General features: G+C 47.2%; 1 protein-coding gene across 1 annotated transcript in view; it reads right to left on the bottom strand.

The window, feature by feature from the left end:
* Prkcb (protein kinase C, beta) overlaps nt 1-26277 on the bottom strand; it is a 297806-nt gene that overhangs the window by 128265 nt on the left and 143264 nt on the right. The window contains exons 5-6 of the mRNA XM_013011169.1: nt 3818-3929; nt 725-853 (exon numbers count right to left, since the gene is read on the bottom strand). Of these exons, the coding sequence (XP_012866623.1) occupies nt 725-853; nt 3818-3929 (241 nt within the window). The remainder of the gene's footprint in view (nt 1-724; nt 854-3817; nt 3930-26277) is intronic.

Genomic DNA, 26277 nt, shown 5'->3' with positions numbered 1-26277 from the left:
TGGGTTCGATTCCTCAGCACCACATAAGCAAAAAGAAAAAAGCCGGAAGTGGCGCTGTGGCTCAAGTGGTAGAGCGCTAGCCTTGAGCTGAAGAGCCGAGGGACAGTGCCCAGGCCCAGAGTTCAGGCCCTATGACCAGACCCCCCCAAAAAAGCCAACATTTGAGAGGACAGGCTTGCTAATTGCCTTCATTTGAATTTTTTGGGGGGTGCCAGTCCTAGGGCTTGAAAACTCAGGGTCTGGACACTGCCCCTGAGCTTTTTTTACTCGAGGTTAGTGCTCTACCACTTGGAGCCACAGCACCACTTCCGGTTTTCTGGTGGTTCATTGGAGATAAGAGTGTCACAGACTTCCCTACCCAGGCTGGCTTTGAACCACGATCCTCAGATCTCAGCCTCCTGAGTAGCTAGGATGACAGGCATGAGCCACCGGTGCCTGCTTGATCTGAACGTTCCATATTGTCCACTTAACAACAATCCATACTGCGTCGTGGATGTTTTTCTATTTATCATGTGTTCATTTAAAAGCTGTGCAAGAAGGAAAAGTCCAGGGGCTCAGATGGCCAACTGTGAGTACAAGCCAGCCTGGAGTGCTGTCCAGGTCCAAGGAAGGAAGCCCAAAGGGGAGAGGCGGGGTACAGCCAGCATCTCCCCACCCCTGCGACCTCTCAACCCCCACCTCCACCCTCAGATGCCCAGGCTGGGCGGAGCTCCCGGCCACCTACCGACCACGATGAGGACTTCTCTGTCGATGTGCGCCTGGATGTAGATGCGGCCGCGGCGCTCGGTGTGGTCCGTGCCGCACAAGCTGGGGACGTTCATCACACAGCGCTTGTGCACGTTCATCATGCAGGCTGTGCGGGCAGAGAATGCGGCTCAGGCTAGCCCCACCATGGCCCCTACCCCACCCAGGCCCGCCGAGACCTTGCTTGACAGGCAACAGACACCTGCCGTCCCCCTGCCTGCCGCAGTCACCCCAGAGGATCAGGGTTTTGTGTCCACCCAAGTTGGGCCCTGAACCACTCCCTGAGAGGTAAGTATCCTGGGCTGTGTCCTGTACCCACAGCCACTGCCACAGCAGCAGGGGACAGACATGGACCTTGCAGAGGTCTGTGCAGACTTTTTTTTATTTACCCCAGTGTTGGGGCTTGAACTCTGGGCCTGGGCGCTGTGCCCCAGCTCTTTAGCTCAAGGCTAGCGCTCTACCACTTGAGCCACAGCACCACATCCGGCCTTTTCTGCTTATGTGATGCTGAGGAATCAAACCCAGGGTCTCATGCATGCAAGGCAAACTCTACCACCTACCCAGTCCCCCTTCTCACTTTGAGCCACTACACCTCTTCCAGTCTTCTGGTGGTTCATTGGAGATAAGAGTGTCAGGGACTTTCCTACCCGGGCTAGCTTTGAACCGCAATCCTCAGATCTCAGCCTCCTGAGTAGCTAGGATTACAAGTGTGAGCCACCAGCACCCAGCTTGGGTAGACTTAATGTCCATAACCAGTTCCAGGAAAGCCAGTAGGGCCAGGATAAGAAGAAAGCAATATGTCTGCCAGGCACCAGTGGCTCACACCGTAATCCTAGCTACTCAGGAGGCTGAGATCTGAGGATCGTAGTTCAAAGCCAGCCCAGGCAGGAAAGAAGTCTCTGTGAGACTCTTATCTCCAATTAACCACCAGAAAACTGCAAGTGTCACTGTGGCTCAAGTGGTAGAGTGCTCGCTTTGAGCTGAAGAGTTCAGGAATAGTGTCCAAGCCCAGACTTCAAGCCCCATGACTGATGAAAGAAAGGAAGGAAGGAAGAAAAGAAGGAAGGAAGGAAGGAAGAAAGAAAGAAAGAAAGAAAGAAAGAAAGAAAGAAAGAAAGAAAGAAAGAAAGAAAGAAAGAAAGAAAGAAAGAAAGCAGCACTTCTGCCAGCCCTGTCTGGCCCTCCCTCATTTCATGCGTTTGCTTCTGTCCCCAGCCTGGTCCTGTGTCCGTGGCTGTGGCCAGGAGATGGGCCAGGACTGCAGCACTCACCAAAGGGTCCTCAGCTTGAGAAGCCAAGGGAGTGGTTTCAGCACCCCAGGGTGCACTTCAGGAGACCCAAGAGAGCTACAGGGAGGGGATGCTGGAGAGCCCCTTTTCCCCCACCCATGTCTGTCCGTGCAGCTCAGACAGATCACCAAAGTGGAAAAGAGATGGGGGAGAGGGAGCAAAAGGCCCAGGATCTGCATGCCAGCCTGAGCCCTCACCCATCTTCCCTGTGTAGGTGTGGTAAGAGGAACCAGTGTCCTGTCCACTGCAGGCACTGGCCTGGCTGGGCTGTGCATCTCTCTAGCTAAAGGCCTCGTCTGTATAGCTGGATGCCCCCCCCCAGCCTTGTGCCCCGCCCACCTGTCTTGCTTTTCATCTCTCTGGGCTTTCACCAGCTCTCTTTTTCTGTCTACCTAGGCATCTCTCCATGTGAGTTTCTGTCTCTCTCTTCTCTCTTTTTCACTTGCACCTCTGGGGGAAATTCATCGCTGTGTCACCCAATGATCGCCAATCTCTCCTGCCACGTCCACCCTCCCATTCCTCCATCCCCTGCTGTCCCTCTGAGCTTCCCCCTCTTGTAACGGGGACACTGCTTGACCTGCAGCAGGCCACCAAGCCGGCGGGAGCCACCCGCCACAGAGCCCCAAGGGTCTTTGTGTCATTAAGAGCAGTCCTGCCTGCACCTGCTTTCCCCCTGTGCCAGCTGTGCCAGAGAATGGTGCTCTCTTCCCTTTGCCCAACACACACTGGGGGTACTGCTGGGAGGCTGGTCCTCCCTCTTCAAACAGCGTCAGCCTTAAAAACATGGCTGGGGGCCGGTGGCTCACACCTGATACTCTAACTACTCAGGAGGCTGAGTAGTTAGTAATTAGTTGTCGTGAGGATCGTGGTTTGAAGCCAGCCCAGGGAGAAAAGTCCATGAGACTCTGCTCTCTAATGAATCAGCAAAAACCTGGAAGTAGAGTCATAGCTCAAGTAATAGAGTATGAGCCTTGAGGGGAAAAAAGCTCAGAGATAGTGCTCAGGCCCTGAGTTCAAGCCCCAGGACCTGCACTAGAAAAGTCAAAGCCCTGGGGCAGGGCTGCAGGAAGGACCCCATGCAATCGTGCTACCGTCTGTCTACACCCGTGGATGTGTCTACACTCACTGTGCACCTTGTCCTGTTGCTTGTCACGACCACTAAAAGACCCAAAGTAGCCAAGTGACTAGGTGGTGGCTCAGGCCTGGAATCCTAGCTACTCAGGAAGCTGAGATTTGAGGATTATGGTTCAAATCCAGCGCAGATAAACAAATATGAGAGACTTCTCTCCAATTAGCCAACAACAACAAAAGCCAGAGGTAGATGTGTGGCTCATGTGGGAGGGCACCAGCCTTGAGCCAAGCAAGAGCATGCAACTCTGGATTCAAGCCCCAATGCCAACATGAAGGACAGAAAAAGAATGACTCCAGGTGTGCTTACCAATGCGCTTGCCCTCTAGGCCTCCATGGCCTCCTTGTGTGCCTGAAGAGGGTTAAAACTGCGCCCGGTAGTCCTAGCTACCCAGAGGACAACTAATAGCACCCCCCCAGCTCCCAGCCAACCCACTCACCCCAACAAATGCATTGAGAAACACAGCCAATGTCTGCTAGGCCTGGCCCAGACACCCAAGATTGCCTTCAGGAATCACTGATTGGTGCCAGTCTTTACTCTGTAGGGTGGAGGGGTGAGAGGTCGAGAGGATGCCAGGGGCTGTGGGGTACGTGTCCTGCTCTGCTGCGAGGAAGGGGCTGGGCAGGAAGGAGCTGCCATGACGGCTGGTACTTACTGTCACACTTCATCCCCTGATGGATGAGTCCGTACAGCAGCGACCCACAGTGGTCACAGAACGTCGGGCTGGAGTAGGTGTGGATTTTAAACTTATGTTTGCTCCGGGGGTCCTGAGGCCAAGAGAAACGGAGAGGTCAGTGTGGCAAGCCATGGACAGAGATGCTTTGAATGACACTGGAAAACTAACCAAGAGCTGGACTGGGTGCCAGCCATTGTTCTACCTGTGGGGCGAATCCTGGAAACATGTGTACATGCCCAGTGAGGGACCAATGGACTGCGAGGACACCAGACCCAAGACAATAGGTGTTTGCAGATAACTCCATCCCTCACGCTAGCTCCCTTGGCCGGAAGATCTCCTATCCGGGCTACCTAGAAATTCATCTATTGGCTCCTCCCTGGAGCAAGGTCCCCCAAAGTGGACAAATAAAATAATAGGCCCCTTGCTTCCATCCCCTCCTCCCGTCTTCATGCTCCAAGCATGACTCTGGAGTAATCTAAACCACAAGTCTAGGCCTCATGCAGGCTCCTAGTTGAAGGCCATTTGCAGTTCATCATCATCTCAACAATAAAGTTCAAAGTCCAATGAACTAGGGCTGAGAAAGAAACTGCAAAGGGTCCAAGAGCCATCCTTCTCTTTGATAACAGGACCCTGACTTGGAGCAGCAGACTTGAGTAGGCCGCTCAGTGGAAGAGACCACATTTCCCAGCTTCCTTTGCAGCATAGTGTGGCCACAGGATAGAGGGCTCAGGCCAATGGGAAGTAAGTGCTTCCGGGTCATTCTCTTAAAAGAAATGTGGGTAAGAGTCTTCAGCTCCATTCCCCCTTCCCACTGCCTGGAACAGGGAAAGAGGTCAAAGGGACAGCCTTGAACCCAAATTTGAAGCCATGGGTGCAAGAGGCAATGCCTTGTCCCCTTTGGGCTGACACCTGAGAGAAAGCTAAACTTCTGTCTGGTTCAAGTCACTCTATTTGGGGCTATTTATTTATGATGGAAGCGTGAACAATTCCTTAACTAATAACCATGCCCTTCACAACCTGGACGTGAGACACGGGGTTTAAGGGACAGATGCTGGCATTAGAAAGCGACAAGGTTTAAGGGACAGACGCCGGGGTTATAAAGCGCAGGGATTCTTCTTAGTTGAATGACTCCGGGCAAGCAATTTAATCCTTTTCTGCTTCAGTTTCCTTGTCTGAAAAGTGGAGATAATGGCAGTGCTAAGACAGTGATTATAGTGTAACACTGCTGGGAGGAATAAGTGGATTAACCTGTGTGGACATCTTAGCACCACCTGGCGGCTTCGGTACTTCTCCAGGGTGACGCCCCCCTCCCCCCTCCCCAAATACTCCTGTGTGCATGCTCAGCTCTCAGCACACACAGCGCTTCACTTCCCAGTCACACCCTCCAGCTCTGCAGGTCTTGTCTTCTTTGATAGGGGCTTCTACCATATGAGCCAACGCCCCCCCAGCATCCTTTCTCCTTTGATAGGCTACCATATGAGCCACGCCCCCAGCATCCTTTCTTCTATGATAGGCAGATGTTCTACCATATGAGCCACGCCCCCCCAGCATCCTTTCTCCTTTGATAGGCTACCATATGAGCCACGCCCCCAGCATCCTTTCTTCTATGATAGGCAGATGTTCTTCCACTTGAGCCACGCCCCCAGCATCCTTTGCCCTCCCTCATCCTTCTTCCAGAGATGCTTTTCTGTTCATGCTCACGCTACAAAATCCCTTTCTGGGCACCGGTGGCTCATGCCTGTAATCCTAACTTCTCCTAAGGCTGAGGGAGGAAAGCTCCTGATCTCTGACCCTCAGAGGCCTGGACCATCTTCCTGTTGTCCCGTCAGGGGTGGTTGTTTGGTCAGTCTTGGGGCTTGAACTCAGGGCCTGAGCACTGTCTCTGATCTCTTTTTACTCAAGGCTAGCACTCTACCACTTTGAGATTGGTTGATTGGAGATAAGAGTCTCACAGACTTTCCTGTCTGGGCTGGCTTTGAACCATGATCCTCAAATCTCAGCCTCCTGAGTACCTGGGATTACAGGTGTGAGTCTCCAGCACAGGACTCTCTAAAAGGTTTTTAACTGCCATAAGCAATCCTGGTTACCTGAAGGCAATTGGCTCTGTCCAATCAGAACACACTAACTGGACCAATCAGAAGGCCTGTGTGTGATTTTTGGGGGGTGAGGTGGTGCTGAGGGATGCAGGCATGGATGAGGGGAAGGGAGGAGAAGGATGCTTAGAGGTTCTCACTGATGATTTACCAATGGGTTTAAAGCATTTCAGTATTTTCAGAACTGATACAGTAGTGCCAGGTTAAATAGCTCTATCATGAACCAAAATCACATTCCTCTCCCATCCTCTGAGGCTGTGGATGAAAAGTATGCATGAAAACCCTGACCCTAGGGCTCCAGGCCGCCTCCCTAAGTCGTCCTTCTTCTTGTCTGACTTTGAGCTCATTCAAAGATGGTTACTGTCTTAGTGAGCAGTGGCTCACTCCTGTAACTCAAGCCCTGAAGGCTGAGGTCTGAGGATCACAGTCTAAAGCCAGCATGGGCAGGAAAGTCTGTGAGACTCTTATCTCCAGTTAACCATCGACAAGCGGGAAATGGAGCTCAAGTAGTAAGGCACTAGCTTTGAACTAACAAAGCTAAAAGGCAGTGCCCAGGCCCTGAGTTCAAGACCCCAGTTCTGGCACAAACAATAAAAACAAAATTAAAAATAAAATGGAAAAAAAATTCTGCACATCGATGCACCACATGTGGTCGTATTTATTTAGCACCTTAATGCTGCGTGCTGTTTGTACTTCAAGGAATGTATTTTAAAAAGAAACTGTTGAAGAACGTGAACTCAATGTGAGATCAATGTGCAAATCACATTTGTTCCACTATACCTGAAATGAATGCTTAAATGCTCACCCCTGCGGTTTCAGTTTAAATTGTGGAGAAACACACAACATAGATTCTTGGTGGGAGAAGCCAATTGGTATCACCTGCTGGGGACAATTGGGCCCTATTGACCAAAATTACAAATGCTTTAATAGTGACAAATGCCGGGCTCTGTGACCCTTCATCTCCCTTCCAGAAATTTAGTCTAGAAATGACCCTATATGTAACATGATTATTACATATTTATTGTTGCTTAACTGTAACTTCAAAAGGTTTCATGCACTTTTCTTTTGTTTTGGTTTATCTTTTGGAAGTATTGAGGTTTTGAGCGCTAGACCTCCAGCTGGCACTTTTACTGCTGAGCCATGCCTCCAGCCTAGATTTTTGCTTATTTTTGAGGTAGGGTCACACCTGGGCGTCATCCACCTGTGCTTCCCAGTTACTCAGGTGACAGATGCACACCAGGCGTCCAGCTCGTCAGCCTCAAAATGGCTTGAGGACATTTTCTTGTCTGGGCTGGCCTTGAACTACAATCCCCTCAACCTCAACCTCCAGTACTTGGCAACAAAAGATGTTCCTTCCTTCCTTTCTTCCTTCCTTCCTTCCTTCCTTCCTGTCTCTCTCTCCTTTTCTTTCTTTCTTTCTTTCTTTCTTTCTTTCTTTCTTTCTTTCTTTCTTTCTTTCTTTCAGTTCACTTTATTATTATTGTGTCTCTTCAGCCAAGATGGCATCCCCAGAAGGTCAGAAGATTCTTGGTCACAAAGATGTACATGCTAAACTGAGTGCCTGGCTAAACTGGCTCAAGCCTGTAACTTTAGCTACTCGGGAAGCTGAAATGTGAGGATCGTGATTCAAAGCCAGCCTGGGCAGAAAAGTCCATGAGACTGTTACATTCAATTAACCAGCAAAATATTGGAAGTGGAGTGTATATAGCTCAAGTGGTAGAGCAACAGCCTTGAGTGAAAAAGCTAAGCTTGAATTTCAAGGCCCTGAGTTCAAGCCCCAGTAACAGCACGCACACACACACGCGCGCACGCACATGAGAAACAGAGGGGGGGGAGAGACAGGGAAAGAGAAAGAGAGATTAGAAAAGCAGAGAAACCTTCACTAAGACTGGAGAAGATGGGTGAAGCTGCCACGCGCAGGGTTGGAGGCTGTAATTACATAGGCACAGAGCCTCTCATGGGAAGACACTATAATTTGATGATGATTCTACATTCTGTTCTTACGGAAGAGATGAATAGAACTTGTAACTGTATGTGTATGCTGGTGAGTTTCCTGACGGTTTGCTTAAGTGACTTGAAACATGCTGCTTTCTTCTAGGATCATGACCTCCGGTGGCCAGGAAGTCATGGTTACACATCCCCTTGGGTGGGGAGGTCTAATGGGTAAAGTTGGTAGATATTAAATAGAATTTCCTGGGTTGAGTTCTGCACTGGAGTCAAAGCCAATGTTAGGGGTTCCTTTGTAGCTGTGTTCAAACTTTATACTGAGCTCTGACAGCTGCTTGCTTTTCTCTTGATGTGGGGCAAGTTATTCAACCCTTTGAGGTTTGAAAATAGAAGAAGAAGAATGCCAAATTCATTGATTAGTTAGAAAGTCTGGTGGGATATTATACATGAAACTGCCCAACAGTCACTGGTGACAAAGAAGCATTCAGAACCAGGTGCCAGTGGCTCACACCTGTAATCCCAGCTACTCGGGAGGCTGAGATCTGAGGATCTTGGTTTGAAGCCAGTCTGGAAAAGAAAGTATGTGAGATTTTATCTCCAATTAACTATCAAAAAAAAAAAACAAGCTTGGGGCTGGGAATCTAGCTTAGTGGTAGAGTTCTTGCCTAGCATGCATGAAGCCCTGGGTTCGATTCCTCAGTACCACATAAACAGAAAAAGCCAGAAGTGGTGCTGTGGCTCAAGTGATAGAATACTAGCCTTGAGCAAAAAGAAAATCAACAGTGCCCAGGCCCCAAGTTCAAGCCCCAGGCCTGGCAAAAAAAAAAAGAAAGCTGGAAGTAGAGCTGTGGCTCAAGTAGTAGAGCACTAACCTTGAGTGCAAAAAGCTCAGGGATAGCGCTTGATTGGCTCTGAGTTCAAGCCCCAGGACAAGTGCAAAAAGAAAAGAAGCATTCAGTAAATGTCCTTTGTTGTCATTTACCGTCTCTCATTATCTTTGAGGTGTATGTGATACTAGGTATTGAACACAGGGCCTTATACCTGCTAAGCAAGCAATACACCTCTTTACTACATCCCTCGCTTCCTTTGCACCTTTTCCCTATCTATTATTTAAAGCACCTGTAAGTAGCTATGCCAAGGGGTTTCAACTCAACGTGCCAGAGTGTGAGTACAAGGCATCTTAATCAGTGTCACCCCTTCCATTGTTCTCCCTCATCACTTCCAGCCCCGCCCATCCCCTCGAGTTCCCTGGTTCCAATTTCCCATTTGTGTGTTGAACATTATGACTGTCTTCACCCACTCTTCCTCCCTCCATTTGCCTCCCCTTCTTCCCTTGATCCCACCCTCCTGTGTCACAACATATTCCAGCTGGTGTTCATTTTGTTCAATGATGAGTTAGTTGTTCAAAGGAGTATTACCACTGGAATCTTCCCCTGAGAATACCATACTTGTAGCCAATTTGTGTATATACGCATACAATTCTGTATACTGTGTGTGTGTGTGTGTGTGTGTGTACTGATCCTCAGGCTTGAACTCAGGTCCTGAACACTGTCTCTGAGCTTTTTTTTTTCCCCTTTCTCAAAGCTATAGTGCGCTCTACCACTTGAGTCACAGCTCCACTTCTGGCTTTTTTTTATTTGGTGGTTAATGGGAGATAAGGATATCTCACTTTTGTCTGCTTGGGCTGGCTTCCAATGGTGATCCTCAGATCTTCAGCCTCCCAAGTAACTAGGATGACAGGCGTGAGCCACCAGCACCCGGCCTATATATGTTTCTTCTCTATGTTTGCAATGTAGATCTAATTTAGACCACATATGCAATTCTGTGTGTCTGCTGGTGTGTGAAGACAATGCGTCTTGACCCGTGTCACCCCCGCCCCTCCTAGCATGTATGTCTACTATATCCTGGTTTATAATCATTGGGATACAGTCAAGCTAAATCTCTTTTCTCATTGTTTGTAACACAGCTTCTCTGAGTTCCCTGGGACTCCCCACTACTCATCAGTGGTGGGGTTGTCATTGTTTTCCCAGTTTTTCATTTGCCTTTTAGTTGCCAATGATTTTTTTCCCTCTATGCATAGTGCAAGTGTGTGTGTGAGTGTGTGTGCACGTGTGCGTCCACATGCATGCATGCTGAAATCAAGTGCAAATTCCCCCTTACTCCTTGGTCTCTGTCTGTCCTGCAGAGAAACATGGTCCCATCCTCTTCTTCCTCTCCTCTCCTGGTTTTCCCATCTTGCATGGAAACCATCAGCCCCCTTGGCGTTCATTTCAGTGTGAGCTCTGAGTAAAGATGCTCATTTCTTTCTTAATGTTTAGTGAGTTGGAATGACAAATATCTACCATGCATCTTTTCCCTGCTGGTTTGAAGTGTTTCCTTGATCACATGCTAATTTCTTACAGATCTTTCACCTTCAATTTTTCTCTTCTGCTCCACTAATCTCCCTTTTCTTACCTCCACACCACACTATTTATTATAGATTTGGATCGTCATAGAATCTAGATACTTGAATATTACACTCATCTACCCCACCTATTGCCATTACCGCCTGCCTTTACATTTGTTCTCTATTCTTTTTTTCCTTAAATTGTGAGTGTGAATATGTGTGCACATCAGTACTAGGGCTTGCAATCAGGGCCTGCATGCTAACCCTTAGCTTTTTTTTCCTCATGGATGGCGCTACACCACTTAAGCCATACCACTCTTCTGGCTTTTTGGTAGTTAATTGAAGAGTTTCACAGCCTTTCCTGCCCAGGCTGGCTTTGAACTAGGATCCTCAGATCTCAGCCTCCTCAGTAGCTAGGATGACAGAGGTGAGGACTTTTTCTTTAATTGAGGGTGAACGTGTACTAATTGCAACTATTTACGGAGTGTGGTGTGATCGTTCAGTGCTTATCCATCTGTTCTTCCACGTTGTCCTGAGATGACAGTGTGTGTCTGTCTTTTCTTATGCCTCAATGGATCAAGGTGCTACTGAGTGAATGAGTGATCGATTGATTGAATCTGTACTGGGTTTGAACTCAGGATCTCCAGCTCTTGTTCAGCATTTTTGCTCACAGCTGGTACTCTACTATTTGAACCATGCCTCCGGCCCAGCTTTTGCTGGTTAACTGGAAATAAGAGTCTTAGGGGCTTTTCTGCCAGGGCTAGCCTCAAAATCTCAATCCTCACACCTCAGCTTCCTGAGGAGCTAAAATGACAGGCATGAGGTACCAGCTTTGGTTCCAGGGTGCTGTTTAGGAATGAAGAATCTGAGCAGATCAGAATTCAGAATCAAAAGCTATGCTAAGCTGGGTGTCTCCCCTGAGCTAAAGGCAGATGGGAAAGATGCAGAATCAGACCAGGCAGGAAGAAGGGAGGAGAGAGACAGAGACAGAGAGACAGAGAGACAGAGAGAGAGTGCAACACAGAAGATGAGAATAAATTCATATATAACTTGAGCCTTTAAATCCCTCCAGGCAACTTTGATCCTTTTAAACTTAGTTTGGGACTTAGGCATACATCCCTCTGCATTTTACCTGTTTTAGTTTATTTCATTACTTTCACCTGGGATTTCTTTCATCATTTCAACTGATGGTGGTTGCTAAGATACAAGGAACCATTTGTGTAGTTCTTTGTAACCAGTTAAGATATTTGAGGAGCCTGTACTGGTGCTCATGCCTGTAACCCTAGCTACTCAGGAGACTAAGATCCGAGGCTCGAGGTTCTAAGCCAGCCCAGGCAGGAAAGTCCATGAGACTCTTATCTCCAATAAACCACCAGAAAACTGGAAGTGGTGCTGTGGCTTAAGTGGTAGAGCACTCACTTTGAGCTGAAAAGAGAAAGAGAAAGAATGTGAGAAAGAGAAAGAGAGAGAGAAAGAGAAAGAAAGAAAGAAAGAAAGAAAGAAAGAAGAAAGATAGGAAGGAAGGAAGGAAGATAGAGGAAGGAAGGAAGGAAGGAAGGAGAGAGTAAGACACATCGTTTGTGATCAGAGGAGGTAACAAATTTGACAAGAAATGTGCTCACTACCTTGTGTATGTAATTGTAACCCCTCTATGCATCATTTTGACAATAATTTTTTTCTTTTTTATGTTTTGTATTGTAAAAATACTGTACAGAGGGGTTATAGTTACATGAGTAAGGTAATGAGTACATTTCCTATCGAGCATTGTTACCTCCTCCTTTGTTTTTCCCCAATACAATAAAATTTAAAGCAGTTTTTGATCAGGAGCTTCCAGATAGTGCTGAGGATGCAGTAGAAGCAAATGTGTGCTAGCCGCCATCAGTGTCTGGTTCTCTGGATGCCACAGGTTGGAAACCTTGCCATCCTAACCCTCAAACCCAAGGGCCCTTTGTGAGGAAGACGAGTTCCATGCATTACAGGCCGAATCTGACATCTCTGATATTTCTGGCACGCCCTCCCCTTAGCAAGAGCATGGCTTGGGTGCCACTCCATCCAACAAAGAGAGCTGTTAGGGGCTGTGCCTGGCCTGGGCGAGGGCTGGACAGGAATCTCCCCTGCAGGGGACGCAGGTCATAGTAACTGCTGAAGCCAGTAGCTCTCCCACTCATCAGGGGTGTGTGTGTGTGTGTGTGTGTGTGTGTGTGTGTGTGTGTGTGTGTGTGTGTGTGTGTGTAATTAATACTGGGTTTTGAACTCAGGGCCTTGCACTCTTCCTTGGCTTTTTCTGCTCGAGGCTAGCACTCTACCACTTGAACCATACCTACACTTTGGCTTTTTGGTGGTTTAAAGAATCTCACAGACTTCCTGCCTGGGATGGTTTCATATCATGATCCTCAGATCTCAGCCTCCTGAGTAACTAGGATTGACAGGCATAAGCCATTGATGCCTGGCTACCTGAGGTACTTTTGTTTGCCAGTCCTGGGACTTGAACTCAGGGCTTGGGCACTGTTCCTGAGTTTCTTTTGCTCAAGGCTAGCACTCTACCACTTGAGCCACAGCACCACTTCCAGCTTTTACCGTTCATGTGGTACTGAGGAATAGAACTGAGAGCTTCATGCATGCTAGGCAAGTAGTCTACCAGTAAGCCATACTTCAAGACTCCACATGAGTTATTTTTAAGGGCTTAATATATCATTCATTCACTTAGTCCTCAGTGAACTCAACACCAAACTCCAAGGAGGCACAAGTTCTTTATGCAAAGTGATAAGCTATTTTTATAGAGTCTACACACATCTTCTTGTATATTTTAAGTCATCTCCAGATTGCTTACAATACCTAATACAATGTAAATGTTATGTAAATAGCATATTCTTTATGGAATGAGGACAAGGGAGTAAATAAAGCCTGTATGTGTTTAGCACAGCCATAATTTTCCCCAAATATTTTTGTTGTTCTTATTCTTGTAGTGGGGCTTGAATTCAGGGCCTGGGCACGATCTCAGGGTTTGTGGTTTGTTTTCTGTGGTGTGTGTTGGTTCTAGGGCCTGAACTCAGGGCCTCCACACTGTACCTGAGCTTATTTTTCCTCAAGTAGTGCTCTACCACTTAAGCCATAGCTCCACTTCTGGCTTTTTGGTGGTTAATTGGAAGTAAGAGTCTCTTGGATTTGTCTGCTTGGGCTGGCTTTGAACCATAATCCCCAGATCTCACCCTCCTGAGTAGCTAGGATTACAGGAGTGAGCCACCAGCACCAGGACTGATTATATGCACTGGGGGGAAAGGGGGGTGGTACCAGTCCTAGAGCTTGAACTAAGAGCCTGGCTACTGTCCTAGAGCTTTTGTGCTCAAGACTAACGCTCTACCACTTGAGCCACAGTTCTACTTCTGGCTTTTTGCTGGTTTACTGGAAGTAAGAGTCTCACAGACTTTCCTGCCTCGGCTGGTTACAAACACCAAGCCTCAGATCTCAGCCTCCTGTGTGGCTGGAATTACAGGCGTGAGCCACTGGCCATCAGCAGGCCCCAATATTTTTAATCCACAGTTAGTTGTAATCACAGATGCAAAGCCATGTAATGCAGAAGGCCAACCACAAACCTAAAGTCCTATGACAAATGACAGCAAGGAGAGGTAGCTGATGCTCCACACACAAAGCAAATGGACTTGACCTGGTCAGGGAAGGTTGGGAAGGATTCCGGAGGAACTGATACTTGACCTGTGGCCTACAAAACTGTACTCTCAAATCTGGTGCACATTTAAATAAACTTGGGACTTCGAAGCAGAGGTTCTGAGTTAGCAGTGGAAAGGGCACCAGGAATCTGTTTAAAGCTCTGCAGGAAACCAGGACCGAGACTCGCTGAGCCTGTGGGAAGATGATCGCATCAGGATGAATAGCATGTGCAAAGGCCCAGTGGTGGGAGGAGAAGAGACTGAAGAATGCTCAGAGGGTAGGTCAAGCTGAACTAGAGGGAGTCATGGGGCTAAAACATGCAAGGCCCTTGGAGAAGTTCAACCAGATCACATGTCTTCCATGGGTGGGGGGAGGCTCTTCGGAGATGGCGGGGGCAGGAGCCTTCTGGGAGGCCAGTTGAACACAGTAAACCAAATTCCTTCATGCACAAGCCAGGTTATAAACCAGCAAGGAGGTGAATGATCACACATGGTTCTGAGAGAGAGAGGTGGGGAGGGGAGAGGGAGAGGGAAAAGGAAAGGGAGAGGGAGAAGGAGAGGGAGGGAGGGAAGTAGACAGACTGCAGTTCTGGGTGCTGGTGCTCCAGTCATGAAAGCCTATCATATCGTGAAGATGAGGTTCTGGAGCCAGACCAACTTCCAATCGAAGCTATCCTTCTTGGTCACATGAGCTGGCAGGCTAGAGGACTTCACTACCAGGGTCCCAGTTTCCTCCTTGATAAAACAGACCTACAAGAGTCTCGGCAGGATATAGGGGCTCACATCTGCAATCCCAGCTTCCTCAGGAGGTAGAGATTGGGAGGATCAACATTCAAGGCCAGTCAGAGCAAAAAGTTAGTGAGACCCCCATCTCAACCAATAGGACAACCATGGCTGAGGTTCGTTTCATTGGCTAGGCGGGTACCTAGGGGATGATGGGAAGAAGATGCATTGAGTAGTGCCCAAGGCATGATGGGAAGAAGAGGCATTGAGCAGCACCCTAGGCATGATGAGAAGATGTCTTTGAGCAAACACAGGGCATGATGGGAATAAGAAGCCCCATGAGAGGACCCAGGTTATCTTGTCACCTGCTATGCCTGCCACTTTGTATCTCTGTCTACCCAAGAGTTCCCCTTTCTTCCCCTCTCTCTGATGCAAACCCTAATGACAGTTAAGACAATGCCCGTGCCAGGCTCTCCAGCAACCATTCCAGCACATGCCAGAATCTGCCATGAGCGCTCTGACTCTATCAACGTATTTAATATTCCACAGGTGTGGGTCTGTTAAGTCTCATCTTTCTTTTGGCACCGGGGATCGAATCCAGGACTTGGCACACGCTAGGCCACTGCTCTACTTTTGAGCTATTTCCCTAGCTTGTAATGTTCATCTTATAAGAAAGAAAGAAAAGGAAAAAGACAAGAAGAGTGGGTAAATATTGTACCCAAAGTGCACAGCTAGAAGGTAGCAGCTGAGATCCAGCCCTCCCCGCCCCACGTAGAGTAGACTCTGTAGCCCATGTCCTGAATCAACACACAACCCTGAGCCCGTACATATGCCCACCCTCCTCCTCTCCCAATTATCCCCCCCCCAACAGCCAGAAGGTATTGCTTAGGAGGGGGGAAAAATCTATTTTAGACTAAGAACTAGGGAAAGGTGCCAAGCAGATGCTAGACAGAAATTCTTGAACTACTTTTTAATATATAGAAAGGAGAGGGGAGGGAAGGAGGGAGGGAGGATAGGATGGACCAGCTGAGAGAGAAGATACCCGGATGTGGGAGAAGGACACCTTGTAGAACACTTCCCAAGAAGGAAGAGGTTGCTGCTCCAGCTTGCAGACCCGGGTGCCCAGACACGAAAAGGGGCGCTCTCCACTACAGAGATATGCTAAAGCCTTTGAGCAATTTCTGCTACTAGCTTCTCAGGAGGCTGAGATCTGAGAATCACAATCAATACCAACCTAGGCAGGAAAGTCCGTGAGACTCTTATCTCCCATGAGCCACCATAAAGCCTGGAAGTGGAGCTATGGCTTACGTGGTAGAGTGCTTGCCTTGAACACAAATGCTCAGACAGTGCTTAGGCCCTAGTTCAAGGCCTAGGAGCAGGGGGAAAAAAGTGCTTTTGCTGTGCTGTTTGACTTAACTAAAAGTCTCCCAACTTTGTATCCATGTCCTTTGATCTGAGCTATTTGCTACTGCAGCCGCTTTGCAATCAATCACTTCAGGATTGAAGAAGAAGAAGAAAACTCACTGGTTAAGCATCAGGTGTAGAAGGCAAACTGCCCCTCGAGCAAAGCCTTCTTCTTATCATCTTAAAGCAAACCACCCCACACTCTGGAGATCACCTTGCTCCCGTTCTGTTCCTGGAATACAGGGATGATAATCCTCCAGAACTCCTCCAAGGACAAAGGCTGAGCTAATGCTCACCCAGGCCTCACCTGTGACCCGAGATTGTGTGAATACCACAAACCTTTCTCACCCCCTACTCCTAATTTTCCCCATATGACCTGAAGCCACTCTCTGCACCCCCTAAAGACTGTGCTAACGTGCTATCTTCCTGTGGCTGCCGTGGAATAAATCTCCTTTCTTGGTGTCTCTTTCCATCACATCTCTTGATTTGGTATACAAAAATAAGTGGCCAGATCTAACTTAGAACTCCTGGACTTCGGGCCTGAGATCTGAAAAGCTGATTTCAGAACTATACTGGGGTCACTAGTCTTGTTTCTTAGAACTTTTCTGAAAGAACTGAAATCAGGAGCTCAAAGAGACCTCTTTAGTCACTGAATAACACCAGTGCTCTTTGATAGATGACTGGATAAAGGCATGGTGGGGTATACATACGGTGAAATACTACGCAGCCTTTAAAAAGGGAGATTCTGCCATCAGAAACAATACGGATGGACCTGTGGGACATTCTGGAAGGATGATTCACTTCTGTTAGGTAAATCACACCAGCCACTGAATGTCATGTGTAGCAATGTGGTACCCAAACAGAATGCTGGTTCCTAGGGGCCAAAAGGAGCATGGAAATAAATGCAATCACCAGCACACAGTGTTGCCACCACCAGCTGAAAAAAAATCTCTAGACATCTGTGTACAACCGTGAGCCTACAGCCCATGACCATCACTTGTACACATCAACATTTAGTAAGAAGTGTTCTTTCCAAACTTGTTCCCCAGGGGAGAGACAGGCAAACTACGGGTGCCTGGGTGGTGGTTAACTTGATGGATGAAGTGGGAGGTACAGGTTCCAGAAGGGCCACAAGGTTTCTGATCAAAAAGCTGGAGACTTTTCAAATATAATCACTGCTTTTTTTCTTTTTAAAGTTGCTTTGTTTTGTGTTGGTTCTGGGGCTTGAATTCAAGGCTTGGACACTGTCCTTTGACTTCAAGGCTGGCGCTCTACCACTTCATTCACACTGCTCCTTCTGGCTTTCCTGCTCAAGCTGACTTTGCACCCCATATCCTCAGATCTCAGGCTGCTGAGTAGTGAGGATTGCAGATCTGAGCCACCAGCACCCGGACTAAACCCACCCAGACTAAACCCAGAGCCTTTGATTCCAAATCCTAAAGTCCCACTCCTGCTTGAGAGAGAGGCCCACAGAAATCTGGGCCACCGTGGACTACAAGATGTAGGGTGACAGGGCCTTGGGGGTGCCCATTGGGGAAGGCAGCGCTGTCCAAGTGTGCAGGGCAGAGGGTCCCTAGGTAAGAACACAGAACTGAGGATCGGAGCACTGAGGGTTGAATGTAGGCTCCGCTGTGGTCATGTGACCTTAAGCAAGTCACTTGGTCCAGTCTGGGTGCCTGTGTCCTCCTCTGTCAAGTAGAGTAAGGAGAACCAGCCTCAGTGTGTGATGGAGAATCTGGTGCCTTCTGCCTATAATCCTAGCTACTCAGAAGGATCACATCTGGAGGCTCGAGGTTCAAGGCCACCCCAGGCGGAAAAGTTCACAAGACTCCATCTCCAAAATAACCAACAAAAAGTTAAGAGCTGGTAGGTGTGACTTAAGTGGTAAAGCACCAGCTGAGGCCCCAAGTTTAACCCCCAGTAGCATCAAGGAGAGAGCAGAAGAGATTTTCCTATACAAACATTATTTCATCCAAGACATAATTCTTTTTTAGAGGAATACATGGAAATCCCATAATCCCAGAAAGCACTGGAGGTGAGGGAGCCCTAGGGAATAGAAAGAATTGAGAACCTGAATGCAATTGCACACCCCCCTCCAGGCTGCCTGTCCCCAGGGTCATCTGCTCTTTGATTTCTCCACTCCTCCATCCCCGTGTACCACTCCAAGCCTAGGGCCTTCTGGGAAATTGTCTCTTCTTATCCTACAGATTGATGCTGCCTCTCAGTCAGGAGAAGCCCATAGACTTCCTGACAGCCTTACTTGGCTCCCAACAGCCATCTACGGCATGGAGAGATGGCTACACCGACGTCAGATCTCCAGATCTGCTTCTTCCTCCCCAACATGCAGCTCAGTGACAGCGAGGAACAAATTGGCCAGCCCATAGCACATGGGAGCAGAAGAATCCTGTGGAATCCACTTGACAGAAAGGATCCCATTAGCATCACGCTACTGGATGCTTCCCCTAGCCTTCCTATCTCCCTGGGAGGTAGATCTCTCTGTGATTCTCTTCCATGGAAAGCAAGATGGATGCATGCCCTGCCAAGTTAACATTGTACCTGTGGTCAGGAGGCTGAGATCTGAGGATCGTGGTTCAAAGCCAAGCCAGGTAAGAAAGTCTGTGAGACTCATCTCTAATTAACTACCAATAAGCCAGAAGTGGAGCTGTGACTCAAGTGGTAGAGTGCTAGCCTTGAGCATAAAAGCGTAGGGGCAACATCCAGATGCTGAGTTCAAGCCTCAGAACTGGTACAAAAACAAAAAAAAAAACTGTACTTGGGTATTCAAAAGGAAAGGTTTCAAAGCTCGTTGGTTGATATACTAATTAATAAGCCTTGTGTACCGGGCCTGGTAAGAGACACTTACATGAATGGAAAAACACACTTGATCTCTAGAGGCTCTGCAAGGTAAGTTCTGTTTTATCATCTTTCTCCAGGTGAGGAGACCAAAGCAGAAAGTTTAGGCAACTATCCTGAGATTGTTCAATTAGTTAATGGCAAACCTGCAATTCAACCTTATAATGAACCAAGTTGGTTACTCAGCCAAGATTGGCTTGGGTACCTTTCCAAACCTGGCTATCCATCAAAGTCACTGGAGACCTTTCAAAAATATATTCTCTAGCCAGGCACTGGGAGCTCACGCTTGCAATCCTAGATACACAAGAGGCTGAGATCTGAGGATTGTGGATCAAAGCCAGCCCCAGCAGCAAAGTATGAGAAACTTTGATCTTCAATTAAACAGCAAAAAGCCAGGTGTGGAGGTATTGCTCAAGTAGTAAAGCACCACACCTGGAAGCAACTGTGAGTGACTTGGGTGATTCTCCCTGAGCCTGCACTGTATTTGGTCTTTTCTGAATTCAGTGAGAAACTTGAATAACACCACAAACAAATGAAATGGGAGAAAGCAGCCTCTGAGAATCTCTAAGTGACCTTCGGAGTCCTGCAGGCCTCACATAGATGAGGACAGAGCGGAATTAACAAGAAGCCACTGAACTGTGTCCCAGAGAGGTGGCTACAGCTTGCATTTCACTACACATTCCATACTGCATGTTTATTATTAGATAACACAAGAATGTTTTTAAATCTGATAAAGATATGTTTCACAAACATCTTCATATTTTTAATTGTATCATAGCATGCCTAAAGCTTTGTTTTCTGCTCTGTGTGTATGTGTGCTCACGTGTGCAAGCATGCACACACACACACCAGTACCAGGTCTTGAACTGATGATGGTTTTATGGTCTTGGCTTTTTTATTCCAAGGCTAAGACTCTACCACTTGAGCCACAGTCCCCTTCTAGCTCTCTTTGCTTGTTAATTAGAGATAAGAGTCTCATTCATGGACATTCCTGCCCAGGATTGCTCTGAATCGTGATTCTCAGATGTCAGCTTCCAGGGTAGCTAGGATTACAGAGGTAAGTCACCAATGCCTGCCTTGCTTTCTGCTTCTTGTTTTGTTTTTTCTTTTTGGTCGGTCGTGGGGCTTGAACTCTGGGCTGGGCACTGTCCCTCAGCTCTTCAGCTCAAGGCTAGTGCTCTACCACTTGAGCCACAGCACCACTTCTGGTTTTCTGAGTGATTTATTGGAGATAAGAGTCTCACGGACTTTCCTGCCCGGGCTGGCTTTGAACCTCGATCCTCAGATCTCAGCCTCTTGAGTAGCTAGGATTAGAGGCGTGAGCCACTAGCACCCAGTGCTTTCGGCTGCTTTTTAAAGCAATATATAATTACAATATTCCCGGGCCAACACTTTAATAACTAGAATTTTTCTTTTTGGAAGTACTAGGGTTTGAACCCTGGGCTTCATGCTTGCTAAGCAGGGACTCTATGAGCCACACCTCCATTTCTCTTCTGCACAGGATATTTTGAGATAGGGTCTCACTTTTTGCTTGGGCCTATGCCTGGACTACGATCCTCTTATATCCCACTTCTTGAAGTAGCTTGAAGTGTGTGCCACTGCATCCAGCTTCTTTGGTTGAGATAGGGTCTGTCAAACTTCGTTTTGTTCTGGGCTAGCCTGGAACCATGATCCTCCAGATCTTAGCTTCTCATAGAGCTGTGACAAGCCACAGTTGAGAAGGTATTTTGTCAACTTCTTGCTCGGGCTGACCTTGAGCTGCCATCCTTCCAATCTCAGTCTCTCAAGCAGCTGAGCCTGTAGACATGAGCCTCAATCCCAGCTTCCCTGTTGCTGTGGTCATTATTAGCTTATATTTATACAGGGGAGATCTCACGTAAGTTTACAATGTGCTCCAATCAATCTCACCCCCTCTATCGCTCTCCCTGACCCCCCACACACACATACACCAAGGCTTTTACTTAAAATACAATTTACATAAAGTGATATACTGATTTCCAGCCTGCAGTTTGATTACTTTTGGCAACCGTAGGTACCTGGATAGGAGCCATCTCAGTCAATACCCAGCACTGTATTACATGCATATAATCTATTTTACTTATATAAACCCTAATTGGTAGTCATTTGGGTCAGATCCAAATTTTGGCTGCTATAAATATTAATGGAAGGAATGTCACCCAGGCTATAAGACGTGCTGAGCCTTAAATAACTCCTTAGCCGAATTTCCTAGAATCGTCATCCTTAGGGCAAAAAAAAAAAAAAAAGGATTAGGCTTAATAATTTTTAGATCATAACTTTTTCCTAAAACCCATAAAATATTGAAGGCAATATTGTTAGATGAACCAGCTTAAGAGTCCTTTGGCACTGCCTGGCACGAAGCCCCTATTCAATAAGTAGCTATTATTATTCACGGTTATTCCCTGGCAGGTCAGAGGGCAGCCAGCATGCATTGTGGAGAAGGAGAAATGTCTCTGGATATTAATAATTTTTAAAACTCTTTGTTGAGTGTCTTCTCTGTATCGGATGATTGTCTGTGTGTCGTCTAAGCAGTCTCTCCTCAAACACTCAACCCAAACCTCTCAGGACTTCTCTCTTATTTTCACCATTTTAAAGATCTAATCTAAAGGTCATAGGCTTTAAATGACTTTTCTGAGGTCACTGGAGCAATAAATGGCAAAGTTTGGAATCTGACCCTAAGGGTTTCTAGCTTCAAAGCCTGAATTATTTTCTCTTCATTGCAGCACAGACATTGAGAGTGGCGTTGATGTTGTTGTTTGGGGGTTTGTTGTATGTGTACAGGCCCTGGTTGCTGTCCTGAGCTTTCTCACTCAAGGCTAGCACTCTACCCCATGGGTCAGAGCTCCACTTTCAGATTGTTTCTGGTTAACTGGCTAAAAGCATCTCATGACCTTTCCTACCTGGACTGGCTTTGAACCTCAATCCTCAGATCACAGCCTCCTGAGTAGCTAGGATTATAGGCAGGACCTATCAGTGCCAGGCAACCTGTAGCTCTTGTTATAAAATCCACAGTGATGTTCTGCAGTGTTCACTTGTGAACAAAATTTTCCTCCCCAGTGAAGCAACGGAATCTACGGATCTACCACGTGAAGCTGACCTTGGCCCTGAGACTCACTGGGCTCAGTAACAATCGTAGCAAATACAATGACATGGCTTTTAAGCACTTTTGCATTGAGAGACTCTCTTTTTGTCTTCATGCAGCCCTGGGACCACCTTATGAACACACCAGAGCTAGCCAGCTACTTGGCAGCTGAAGCCACATGGAGAAGAACCAACCAAGCTACCAGGCCAGAAACCTACTCAGCACCAGGCCTCTGGGGAGACAGCATGAACACAGGCAAGAGTCCCCTCACCTCCGCATCCAGAAGTGAGATAACTCGCTTGTCTAGCCCAAGTCTTGACCTACCCTTTCTTGTTCTGCCGTCTCTCAGGAGTCTGGGTCTATGGTCCAAGTTCTAAGTGCTAGGTTACAGCCTAAAATGTCTATATGGGATGTTACAGCAATTCAGAAGCTTGATCTTTTCGAAGAAATCTAAGACACAAAAGAATGCGAAAGAAATAATCATGATAGGCTAAGTATCAGCCATGAACTCTGCCCTCTAGTAGTGAGTACCATCCATCTTGGTCACATGGAGTAATTGAGTCAGCAGCTACACAAAGGCCAGTCCCTATTGTACAATATGGACCTAGCTATCAAATGATGTCCAATATGCAAAGCTCTAGTTATATCGTGACTTCAATCCAGGATACGAAGCCAGACACCCTGATAGCTCACACCTGTTGTGCTAGCTACTCAGGAGGCTGAGATTGGAGGATTGTGGTTGGAAGCCAGCCCAGGTAGAAAAGTCCTTGAGACTCTTATCTCCAAAGAACCACCAGAAAAACCCGAAGTGGCACTGTGGCTCAAAGTGATAGAGCGCTAGCTTTGAGTGAAAAAGCTCAGGACAGCGCCCAGGCCCTGAGTTCAAGCCCCACAACCAAAAACAATAAATAAAAAAAAAATCCAGGATATGTCCTAGTTGGTTTGACTTGGAATAACAGAATGCAGGAGCATGGAGTCCAGCACGCTCCTCTTTCTTTGTGTGAATGGAACTGTCCATTCCGCTCCCCCAGCCTGCTGTCCCCCAAGGTCACACAGGAGACGAGGGTTCCCCTCCAGACCTGCATGAGCAGTCAGGGCAGCCAGAGAACAGCCTGGCCAGGTGGACGAGCAGGTGTGGCCAAGACTTGAATCATGCCTCCAACCATGAGCCTAGAGAAAGGTCGGTGAACCGAGCTAGCTAGTTCAGGAGTCTGGACCAGTATATCATCCTTGGTGCCAAAGTCCTTCCTGGGACAGAATCCAGTGACAGAATCCTGGCAGGCAGGCAGCTAAGGCCAATGCATGCTGGCCTAATCTCCCCCTGAGGACAGCCGTGAATGGCCACGCTCCTCCATTCATGCAGCGAGGGGGCTCATTCACACCTCCTGAGGAGCCTGCACACACCTAGGCAAGACTACCCACAGGAAAGCTACTCATTCTTTTAGACTTTCCTAGTCTGTCCTTGCTTTCTGCTCTTTCCACAATCTTACATTGTTGTCATTGACAACTATTACCATCATCATCATCATCATCATCACCATCACCATCATCATCATCATCATCATCATCATCATCACCATCACCATCATCATCATCATCACCATCACCATCATCCCATATACCTATGCATTGCTATGTACAGTACCAGACAGCATCCTAAGTGTTAATTATGCAGCCGATATTCAGAAGTATCTATATAAGGTACTGATGATCATCTTATCACGTTTCAGATGAAGAACCTGAGACATAAAGAAGATGCAAATAGGCAGCTGTCGGTGGCTCATGCCTATTATCTTTCCTACTCAAGAGGATTATGGTTCAAGGCCAGTGAGGGCAAGAAAGTCTGTAAGACTCTTACTGCCAATAGACTACCAGAAAAAAAAAAGAGCCAAAAAGAAAGAAAAACCACCAGAAAACTGGAAGTGGCACTATGACTCAAGTGATTGAGTGCTTGCCTTGAACTGAAAAGCTGAGGGACAGCACCCAGGCCCATGGCCGCCCCCCCCCCCCCCCCCGCCAAAAAAATCCTGCTCTTCCGACAGGTGACAATGTTATCAGACACTTTGTATTCAAATACTGTTTTATAGAATGGGAACTTTCTTATACAACCACTTAAAGATAATAATTATTTTTAAATTCTGATCCTCTTGCTCTCCTCTGAACAACTTGTCTTCCATGGAGTATGCACACCGGCTCCCACCTCTAGGAGTAGGTATGTGTAAGAGACAACATATACCAGAGAGACAGATCCAACAAGACAGAAGCAGATAGAAACGTTGATTTATCCTATGAAGGGGCTTGCATGCTGAGAAATCCCATGATCAATCATCTGTGAGCCAGAGCACCAAGAAACCCAATAGTGTAATCCAGTCCAACACTGAATCACAGAGCTGGAGGAGACACACGAAGGGCATAAACTGGTCCAAGTCTGAAGGCTAAAGAAGAGAGAGGACTGAGACAGACTTGTAGATTATTAAACCCTGTTTTAGCTCCGCATGCATCCTGTTTATTCTGATCTGTGATGCAAAGAATGAGATTGTGCCAGTCTGTGCTCTGTTGCACATGGAGAAACGGAAGGTATGGAAGAAGAGGGAGGGACTTGCCTTTTCCATTCAGCTTGCCCTTCCTGAGAGTGCTACTCTGTTACTGCCTCTTCATTCCTTCAGCAGCAGTCCCTTCCTGGATCCAATCTGGATCCAAGGGCCATGTTCCTCAAACTTTCTTCAGAGACCAAGAGCACTAGCCACCAGCACTCGGCATAGAGGTCTGGGTCCCAGGCCCATTGGGCCTCTCCTTGGAAACCAGAGACCCTCACATCTTGCTGAGCACTGCTTTTCCAGGAGGTTGGGTGTGGGTTCCCTGAGCCCCTCCTCCAAGCTTTTAATTCTACCTGCCATAAGTAGACCTTGATCACATAAAAAAAAATGCATGAATCCATTATCCAGATAAGAAGGTCAAGGTCCTTGAATGGCTCCCGAAATTTCTCTTCTCCTGAAATCCTGGAACTTTTAATACCAAGGTGAAAAATTAACGTGATTTAAATGCTGATATAAAGTCAATCCACTTTTGTTACACAACTAAAACCAAAAAACACGTTTGTTTATATATATATATATATATATATATATATATATATATATATATGCATAAGATACACTCGTAGCAAATGGAATTACCTATGGCCTATGGCAGAACCTGCAGGGAATCCACTGGGTTCCAGACTGTGCCAAAGCCAGGTCTACCCTAGGGCTTTTCCATCTCATGACCTCAAACTTCCCTTTCCCTGGGGGCTGGGAATGTGGCTTAGTGGTAGAGTACTTGCCTAGGAGGCATGAGGTCCTGGGTTCGATTCCTGGGTACTACAGGAATGAAATAAGTAAAAAAAAATATTTTTAGTGGTTAAAAAGAAAAAAACAACTGCACTCCAGTTTGAACTGCACTCTGTCTTAGTTAACAGAGACAGAGACAAGACTTGGGAGAACACCAAGCCTTTGGCTGCTACTTGGCTGCATGAACATGTTAAGAGCTGCATGATGGAGCCAGACAGTCCTCTCAAACTTCCTACTTTCCTGGAGATGGGAAAAGCATTTGTAGCAAAAAAAAGGACCTGAGTGTGGGATCTGAGAGAATTTGGAATGTTCTGGATTCCCCCCCCACCCACCCCCACACACAATGACTTTACCTGCTTTGCCAGCATTGCTTGAACTACCATCACAGAGGACCTCAAGTAGCACATTTTCCAAGCAATGCATTGGCTACAACAAGCTCCTGTTGCCCTGGCAACAGACAGGAGGTTTCCCCGCCTCCCCCCACCGGAAGTCCCCTGCAGTGAAACTTCCCCAGGACCACTTGTAAAAAGCCAGTGGGAGTAGAAGAAATTCAGTGACAGAATGTAGTTGCTGGGCTACTACTCATCAGAAGCAAGCTGAGGTCAGCTGTCAATTCTAAGTAGGTTACAGGACCAATTATAGAGACAAAGCCAAGGGGGGAAAGTCCAGAAGGTGAAGCCAAGCAGAAATAGAGACAAATAGGGTGACAAGATGGCAGGTGGGGGTGAGCGGATCACCATTCATTACTGGGCAGTGAGTGGATGACTGTCATTGAAAGTCCTGGTGAGAGAGACAGGTACAGCTGTATGTAAAAGAATTCACCAAACAGTGAAACTTTACCAACAAGACCCCCCCTTCCCATATTTTTAATCCCTGTCCCAGTCCTGGGATTTGAACACAGGGCTTGAGATTTCTTTACTCAAGGCTAGCACTCCACCA

This window comes from Dipodomys ordii, unplaced genomic scaffold (assembly GCF_000151885.1).
Source record: "Dipodomys ordii isolate 6190 unplaced genomic scaffold, Dord_2.0 Scaffold14, whole genome shotgun sequence".
NCBI classification, from domain to species: domain Eukaryota; kingdom Metazoa; phylum Chordata; class Mammalia; order Rodentia; family Heteromyidae; genus Dipodomys; species Dipodomys ordii.
Note: the sequence above shows the minus strand (reverse complement) of the source record. Positions and strands in the feature narration are given on the sequence as shown.